This window comes from Dinoponera quadriceps, unplaced genomic scaffold (assembly GCF_001313825.1).
Source record: "Dinoponera quadriceps isolate SergipeBrazil2010 unplaced genomic scaffold, ASM131382v1 scaffold5050, whole genome shotgun sequence".
Classification (NCBI taxonomy): Eukaryota; Metazoa; Arthropoda; class Insecta; order Hymenoptera; family Formicidae; genus Dinoponera; species Dinoponera quadriceps.
In genome coordinates, this window is record NW_014560030.1 from 17613 (window position 1) to 26743 (window position 9131).

At 41.5% G+C, this 9131-nt stretch overlaps 1 protein-coding gene across 6 annotated transcripts in view; it reads right to left on the bottom strand.

Moving 5' to 3' along the window:
• Window positions 1-6: 6 nt before the first annotated feature.
• The window catches only part of LOC106750606 (protein kinase C and casein kinase substrate in neurons protein 1), a 54381-nt gene continuing 45256 nt past the window's right edge, over window positions 7-9131 (bottom strand). For 5 of the 6 annotated variants that reach the window (XM_014631065.1, XM_014631064.1, XM_014631063.1 and 2 more), the window contains 6 exons: window positions 5925-6151; window positions 5016-5136; window positions 3524-3634; window positions 1104-1270; window positions 854-1014; window positions 7-534 (listed from right to left, as the gene is read on the bottom strand). In XM_014631065.1, the coding sequence (XP_014486551.1) occupies window positions 422-534; window positions 854-1014; window positions 1104-1270; window positions 3524-3634; window positions 5016-5136; window positions 5925-6151 (900 nt within the window). In that variant the 3' untranslated portion in view covers window positions 7-421. The remainder of the gene's footprint in view (window positions 535-853; window positions 1015-1103; window positions 1271-3523; window positions 3635-5015; window positions 5137-5924; window positions 6152-9131) is intronic. The other variant, XM_014631067.1, reaches the window with a different exon arrangement.

Consider the following 9131-nt stretch of genomic DNA (forward strand, 5'->3'; position numbering starts at 1 on the left):
GGGGGGGGAGATTTTTGTGCCGAAAGCTGTTCATTTAAATTATAACTCCGCTAGTTGCCTCCGCGACGCCCTGTAGAAGTTATCTCCGAACGAAATCGCTTCTCCCTCGTCGTTTACACAACTTAAATGCAGATAATTAATTCGCGTTCTAGTAGTTAGACTCCGAAACTCGTTCGCCCGGAAGCGTTAAACTTCGAGTTTTAATTCGTTCCTCATCTAACATATTCGTTCTGTTCGTCGTGTCGTTTCCTCGCACGACGCGGAACGCTGGTGTTCCGCGACTTCGTTAAATTTCGTCTCGCTGCAGAAGAAAACAGCGAGGAGAAATGAAACGCGAGAGCATCCCACTCTTCGCAGAGTTTACGCATTAAGTAACTAACGAACTTGTGGATTTGGCTTCGTATCGTGTCATATCGTGAATTTATTGCGATACCAGGTCTACGTAATTCGCTGGATAGAGGCCCACTCTGCCGTCCTTTCTCCCTTTACACCAACCTTGCTCGTCCTCATCTTCGAGTTTCTCGAATACGTCTCCTGAAAGAGCGACGAGTGTTCGAACATTATAAATTATCTGGTTAATGTGTGTGTCGTGCTGAACTATATAAATTGTATGCAAAATGAAATGGAATTACGTCGCGTTGTAAATACAGAGTTGTCGTAAAGATTGGACGGTTTGACAAGATCTAGCTTCGCGCGAGCCTATTTTCTTTGCAGAATTGCCGCAACGTCTATGAGTCACGGCCATCCATTATAATTGTGTGCGTGAACTGGTAACAAAGCGCGGATCAATCAGGTTCGATCGATTCGACTTCCAAATTCCTTCAATGCCGAAGATTGTGCACATTGTACGTGCCTTGCTTGAAACTGAGTTCGTCCGCTTCCGCTCCTTCGTAATCGTACAACGCTCGTACGGGGACTCCGGGCTCTCCATTGTCGACCAATGGCTCACCCCCATCCTCATCCCATTCCTCTTCCTCGAACGGGTTCGACTCTTGCTTTACGTTAGTGCCGTTACTACAACAGTCGTAATATTTTACACGATTAGCCTTTTATCGAACGAACTGCTTTCGAACGTTCGTCAGTCTTCACAGTCGAGTACTCACGTGATCGTTGAGGTCCTGTTGACGCTGTCGGTTTCGTGATTATTCTTCTCCGAGGACTGCTTGGTGGAGGTTATCGTGTCCGTTTTGCTGTCTGCGTGATTGCCGTCCGCTGATATCACCCGGCCGGCGGACTTCGATTTTGATTTATTATTCACTGGCGGAAATTCCTATTTGAACAAGCGAACACGTTAGGTACACTTCGCTTTGAAGTTTACACATAGCGTGCACCGGTACCGACCGGTGCACGGAATAACGAAAATGCCATGCGTGCAACCAAATGTTCCTGTATGACTCGCTCGCTGCGATTGTTTCGCGCTTTCGATGAGCATGCCCCGACGATGTAACGTGCCATTTCGTCGAAGCCGTCGACGGTACTTGATCCGCGTCTATCTTCTCGATAAATTTTCACGTGCCGAGGTAGTACAATTTCTAGAGCAGAGTTTAATTTTACTTCGATCTTTCCGTCGCACAGTTTGAGCACCACGCTTAATCGATAGCTATGGAAGACGTTATGTGTCTTTTTTACATATTTCTTATAGAGAAGATAGGGCTTACTTGGAAGAAATCCCATTGCGAGAAATTTCACCGATTCGAAAAGTGCGTATTTACAAAGCACACACTGAGACTTCAGGCTGCGTCTTGTGAAACGGATAAGAGTTAATGCGATATGAATTATAGCTGAAGTAATCAATTTCGAGTTACAGATGTATCATCACCCGATGGTACACGCTTTAAACCAGACGTTCTTGTGCGAGAAATGATGATTTGACGGATCAATATGCATGTTTTATGATACACCATGCGAGGAATTAACATACAGGACAACCCAGAACTATCGCATTTTTTTCTTCGGAACGCTTCACTGGAATTTGCACAGATTGTTAACTTCCGCTACTAAAAATGTCTTATTCTGATCACTACGAGAAATCTAAAAGTAAATGCAATAGTTTTGAGGCAGTCTGCGGTGTAATTCTCCCATTCGCGAAATGAATCCGATTATTAATCCCGTTTTACCTCCCGTAATAAGGTCTTTATATGTATATTTTTATATAAGCACGTGGGACATGCAGATATTGCATGTGACTCTGACAGTCGGTTGCAGGCATATGTGACTTACTGTTAAGCTCGATGTGATTCTTACTTCTATTTTTTTTTTAATAATATTATAATGATCATATATACATATATTTATACCGTATATATATATGTATATATACATATACCATGAGTAATATTATAAGCGTCTAAAAAACCAATTTACAAACTTTCGAGGGTCGGAGAGCTTTTCGGAAATCTGAATCAGAAAACTAAGAGCGGTTACTTGCGAATTCTGACCGTTTCCATCGATTACTCTGATCTTATAATGACGATTCTTTTCATAAATTGCGTTACACTGATAATAATAGTAAGCTTTCTCATTCTGGAAATTTTTACAAGCTAGCGCTTGTCTGTACAAAACTTTTTATGACGTGATATTATTAATTCGTTACGAAAAGGACATATCGACAAATAGTTTGATTCAGATATTATACACTGCGTCATATATGTCTCAATATTCCCTAGATCGAAAATTGTACGATTTTCAGCCTTATGCACATGCACATAAGATCGAAAATCGCGTACATAACTCGAATTATAATGATAAGGTTATATTTTTCAAGTTTCGGAAGAAAACAGGGCTTTCTTTCCAATTTTACCGCGGATATTTTTGGTTTCTTATACTTTCCTTATTGGGGGAAAAAAAGTAAATATAACAGGTTTTAACAAGCGTAAATTTTTCTAAACGAATTTTAGTATCCTCGTGACAGAAACCGAAAAAATCCGCAGAAAAACTAAAAAAGACAAAGTTTTCTTCAAAGCTTGGAAACTATAGATAAGACGTACATGATGCAGTGTGTACACATATACGAGACTTAGAAATTCTCCTTGGCAATCTCTTGCGATCTTCTGTGACGTGTCTGCCGCTAAAACGGCTCTCCGGTTTGTAAATTCGTTCGTATACCTGCCAGGCTATACAATCCGTGTTCACCTTAGGCGCAGATCCGTGGTTACGTGCGAGTAAAAGCGCGCAGCGGATTACGGTTAATTCGGTTAAGACAGCTAGCGAGCTAGAAAGCTGAGAAAGGAAACCCATCCTGGATGACCTCGCGCGCCCAGCGCGTGCCTCGGCGCGACCGGGGCTGGGGACATCCGTTAAGAGCGGTCGCGTGCGATCAATCGACCGGTCATCGATGCTCGATCGAGACGAGCTCGTCGACATTGGGGGAGTGTAAAAGGTAGGACGGACAAAGGTTGTGTGGGTGCAACGGGGTTCAAGTGATTTTCAAGTGACTAAGTAACTGTGATTGTTCTGTTGTGCGTGCGTGCGTGCGTGCGTGTGTCTGTAACGATGTGTCGTGTAAACGTAACAGAAACTTTACATGCAGATCCTCGCCGACCGGGCGTTGATTGATGAGAGTGATGGAGCCTGCCGGGAGCGCCTCCTTCGACTTCGAGCCCTTCGTGATCTCGCGGAACTCCTCTGTGTAGTCCTGCATAATAGCATAACGTCCCAAAACAATCACATGCATGCATTCCGGAAAATCGTTGTGGGCTTTCTCTCTCTCTCTCTCTTTCTATTTCTTTTTCACCGTCTCTCTCTCTCTCTCTCTCCTTTTTCTCGTGTTTTATACATTCTTTTTTCCCTTCTTTTAAGCTTACAACGTTATCGCTGGCAATTCTCGATAAAATCGTTTGCTACTGCGGGTCATTAGTGAAAAACCGGGACGAGAGAGGTGACGATGGGGCGTTACTCTCGCAACGAATTTAACCCTTTTGGATGGCGCGCGCGTTGGCAGGGGCTAAAGGCACGTGTAACAGTGTCGTTTAAACGGACGACAAATTCGATCGCACATATACAATAGCGAGACACAGATAGCTCTTTCTTTCTCTCTTTGGCGCAAAGTGTTGGATATAAGTTAGTTAAATGAAAAAAAAAAAAAAAANAGGAAAATCACCAACACACTGGTCGTAACCCGTAATCAGTACAAGCGGACGAACTCGAGTTATGTACAACGATCAAGTTTTTTTAACTGATAGTAATAACAATAATAATAACATCTGACAACGTAAAGACAACGTGCTCGATCTGTGGTTTCCGGGTTGCTGCCACTGACGATTTTAACCGACGTCATTCTTCTTCAAAAAACTTAAGCCGCATGAAATATCGCGTGCTCAAAAGATACAAGAATGTTGATTACGGGTTAAGAAGCTTAGAAGGAAAAAAAAAAAGAAATCAAGGAGAGAACGAAACGTATTTGTAAGCGAGGTATTCTCTCCGAAGCGACTATACAGAAGCGCAATTTGATATTCGATACAATAGTTACAAGGTTGGGGCGACGTCGACACAATGACGAACATAAGGGTTAAAAACGCTGATTAAGAGCACGCCCGTTCTTTTCTGTGTTCGAGTGCGTTAAGTCTCACTCGTTACTTTAGCGCGAATGCGGATGATTTTCTCGCGTCGTGATCGTTCATTTCCGCAAAAATCGATCGACACGTCTCGTTCGTTGCGTTAACGTAGACACGATATCTATTTTTCAAATTTCATTTTCATTTTATAGAAATACCAATACTATCACTTATTTTTAATCTTTATACTCCGGGAAATCGCAGCAAATGCCGCTGTTTTATCCTTTCTCGGGCCAGGAATGAGAGAAGAAAAGTACACCGAGGCGCGCATAACGACCAACGAACAGTGAAATTATTGTAAAAAAAAAAAGAAAGGGGCGGGGGGCAGCTATAGAGTAATATTCAGTCCACGCTACAGCTATGTGTTGTCTAACAACAGATCTTCAACCACGAGCAGGGCTGTTACATGCGACAGTAGAGCTTTCGTTAGTGCACGGTGACGACGAGCGTCCAGCGACTCACCTCGAACTGCGGCCAATTCATGGCCATGTTCACGCCGTGATTATTGGACCACCACTTGAGGTCTTTCTCGTGGTCGGCGTTGTTTATCGTGTGATAAAACTCCTCGTATATTTGCGGAAGCCTGAAAAGTCGCGATGCATATGTCAGTAATGATAACAACAACGCGCTAATAATAATATATACACAACGTACGTTACATATTCATGAAAGGTAGGCAGAGACGCGGGAATTAAAATTCCAGATTGCTTGATTCAATTTCAACGATCGTCCGAAAATCCAAATTGCGTTAAAGATACATTGCCCAATAGCGCACGTTCAGTGGCGCATCAAGCGGGTCACTTGTAAATTTTGGTATCATAACTAATATCATAAGCTAATATCATAGTAGTTTTTCATTTAAATCTTATTTTTGGTTTAGAAAATACTAAAGAAAGAAATTAAATATAGCACGCTAATCTTAAAGAATACGTGTAAAAGGTTTCAACTTTAATTACAAATATCTCAGCTCTCGAACGGTCAATCTTTTTCTAATTGCACGAGCATAGAGTTGAATAATGTTTCAAAGATTTATGTAGTGCAAGTTTCATCAAATTCTTATCAAGCTTATTTCACATTACAACCTTCTTTAAAACGGTATAATTTTTTATTCAGGCTCTGAATTATTGCCAAACTTTTGGTGTCACTTTTAAATGCAATGTAGATCGATTCGTAACTTTTTCATGACTTTTTCATTACTTCAAGTTATGGGCGATACATCTTTAAACGACGATGATCGAAGTCTAAATATACAATCGCGTCGTGTTTACGCGACGCGCGCATTGATGATTCAGAGTGGAAATACTTAAAAAAAAAAAAAAAAACTACAGTTACACGTCGCGCGCAGTCCTAGGGTAACGGAGAAGAACTTACACTGGATCCTGCGAGATGTTCAGACACTTGTGAATGCCGAACAGGACGTCTTTGAAGAACTGCAGCCGCTGCGCCTCCATCTCCTGACACTTCTCAAACACTTGCGTCATGTCCTCCATGTACTTCGGATTGTACTGATTGATTTCCTGTAGCGCCGCCTCGTATTTCTCCTTTGCTTTTTGCACCTCCTCTTTCGTTTTCTGCACCCTGTCCTGCATTTTCTTCACCTGTCGAAAGAAATGAGAAAACACTCAGAAACTTCACGGAGAGAACGTTCTCTTTTAACACGCTGGCTCGAAGGTAAAGATTTTGGTGAAGACTAAGCGCGGTCTAAAAATTCCAAGTTCGCGCCGTTCCGTTGATTACATAAACAAGGCGGAACAGGGAAGTTTCATTACGGCAAAAATTTGCGAAAGTATGCATCGTATCGATAATGTAATACACGAACGGCGGGCGTTTTGCTTTTCTGTGTAATTTTATCCGTCGATTTTAATTGACCGTTTCAAGTGTTAGTTCACGGAAAACTTCGAATTCGAATTCGCAGGTGCGATTCGAACGAAAGTGCGAAAGTGCAATCCCAATGCTTCCAATTCTTCACCCTGAAGAACGAGCTCATCGTCAAAAAGCTGTGGAGAATGCTTTTTGCGATATCAAGCGTGAATGCTACATTGAAAAGAGAGGAGAAGAGTGGATATATATGACGGTATTCGTACATTGGGATGTGCGAATATGTAGATAATAACTTGGCTACTTGCTACACGAAACTACACGTTGTCAAGACTACATACTACGTACTGACTAAACTACTTTATGAATATTTTTCTCGACATGCAACTACGACTACACTACGATGAATAGATGTATCACGTAACAGTCGTTAACAACGATATAGTTTGTATCTATCTCTTCCGAAATATTGGAAGAAAAATTATAACTTTACGAGACGACTTAATTTTCATCCAATAAAATTTCGAGATATTGTCCTACTTTTTGAATTTCGGGTATACTTTCTCACGGGAATATGCATGTCCACCCGAAAGACATTCGAATTTTACGAAAACAGCATAATAAATTGGGTTAAATTTTGCGAACGGGCTCAACATGAGAGAAATTTCGAGAAATTTCGCCGGGATCTCGGATCCACATTGATGTATAAATACACGCCGCAGCCTTTTAATGAAAGATCTACGCGATTTTCACGGCATTAAAAATCTCCCGGTGGCGGCAGTGCAGTAAATTTCACTGTTTTGCATAATTGCATAATTACAGCGTTTACTTTCTGACCGCGTGGAACCGTATCACGGTGAACATCATGAGGTTGAGGTCGTTCGAAGCGAAATTTATGTCGTTACTGGATCTTACAAAAAACCCCGGACGTCTACTCGGCCATTATGTGCCGCGAGCGCTCTAAGGATTTAGCTCAAAGGGGCTCACCTATATCGACTCATGAATTATACATATTCCATGCACGTGTGCCGCATTTCTCATGTTTATACCGGTTTTGAATTAACTAAATTACGATGATACATGTCGCAGTGTGTGTTCTTGCAATTACGAAAAGATTTCATAATCAATCGACGGTGCAAACTATACCGGTTGTTCTTCATGTAATTCAAAATAACCAAGGATATGAAAAACTGAGTGTGCTCAATGATGTGAAAAGTACAATGTCACGGATTATTTTACCGCAATGTTTGCAACTTTTAAATGTATACCCACTAAACCTTACAAGGTACCGAAGCTACAATTACCGTTACAAGAGCAGAGCATGCGATTTAATTGATTGTTACACATATAACGTCAATCGTATTATATATGTTACGTCTTAATATATAAATGTAATGTATGGAATGCATCATAAAAAATCGTCGTACGTATTAATTTTGCAAATTATCACGTAATCTGGATATTTCTTTAGCAATAATATACCCGGAAAAAGATAGGACCGTGAACGTAGACGAGCACAAACTACAGGAAGAGAGGTGCTACATTTGAAATCAAAAGAAAAACATGGACCGACATCAGAAGACACGCGTGACAAAGAGGAAGCGCGCGGATCTCGCAAAGACATTTGCTGGCTGCGTTTGATCTGTCTCTTCCTGTTTCTCGTGCGTTCTGATCTCGATCCATCGATCGACTCGAGCGAATACTTCGATGATCGAAAAGGCTTAAAAGAGTCTGAAGTTTCGCTTACCAGCAGAGCCTTCTGCAATAAGAGAAAACATACGACATATGAATCGAAAAACATGCAACATGCAACGTCATATACATACAAACTGAACGTCGCCTATTTTATTATTCCTAAGGATTTTTGGTACTCTGAGGCTCCATGCACCACATCCACATTCTGTCATCTAAAAACGTCGTTAGCCGTCTTTCAGAGATGTCTAACGCCGATTCGGCATTTATGTTGTAATGTGGTCGACTACGTGCGTTCGCAAGAATGGCGACTAATCGTTCGTCAACATTCCGCTATTCTTGGTAAACTAAAAGGAAGTTATGAAATTTACGGAATTCGAGAGTTTCTCCCACCCCGTTTTTACCCGTTCAGATCAATCTCTCGCGTAGTAACGCGTTTCCACTGCGCCGTAATTCGAGCGATAGCAACGAGAGATAATAAAACTCGAGCGGAAAATTGCAATGCATTTTTTTCCCCCGTCACGGGGTTCTCAGCTCTCGTTTCGTCGTAATTCGTGTGTAATTGCTACTTGAGCACATCAAGCGCAATGAAATATTTACGTAAGGCCTATACAGAGTGACCGCCAGCACACAAGATGTTTCATTTCCTAAATGAGAATAGTTGGACAGGAGACACACACATGTACACACGCACAAAGCAAACACACGCGCGCACACACACACACACACACACGCACAAACACACTTATACAGGCATGCGACGAAAGAAAGAAAGAGAGATGGAGACTCTTCGGGCACGGTCCCTGTTCGTATCATTAGACGCATCTTAATTTTTTACAATTCATTGACTTCCGAGGACTAGCTTTATAACACAGTTGATTCATCGATCGAATTATGTTAAGGAATCATTATTCTATAAAAGATATTTTTTATGACGTCATTTCACTTGGATGTTATAATGACCTTGAATAAATATGAATCCGCGCTAGTTACATAATAACGAGAACAAACGTGTTTTCAGTGTGTGTGTGTGTGTGTGTGTGTGTGTGTGTGTGTGTGTGTGTGTGT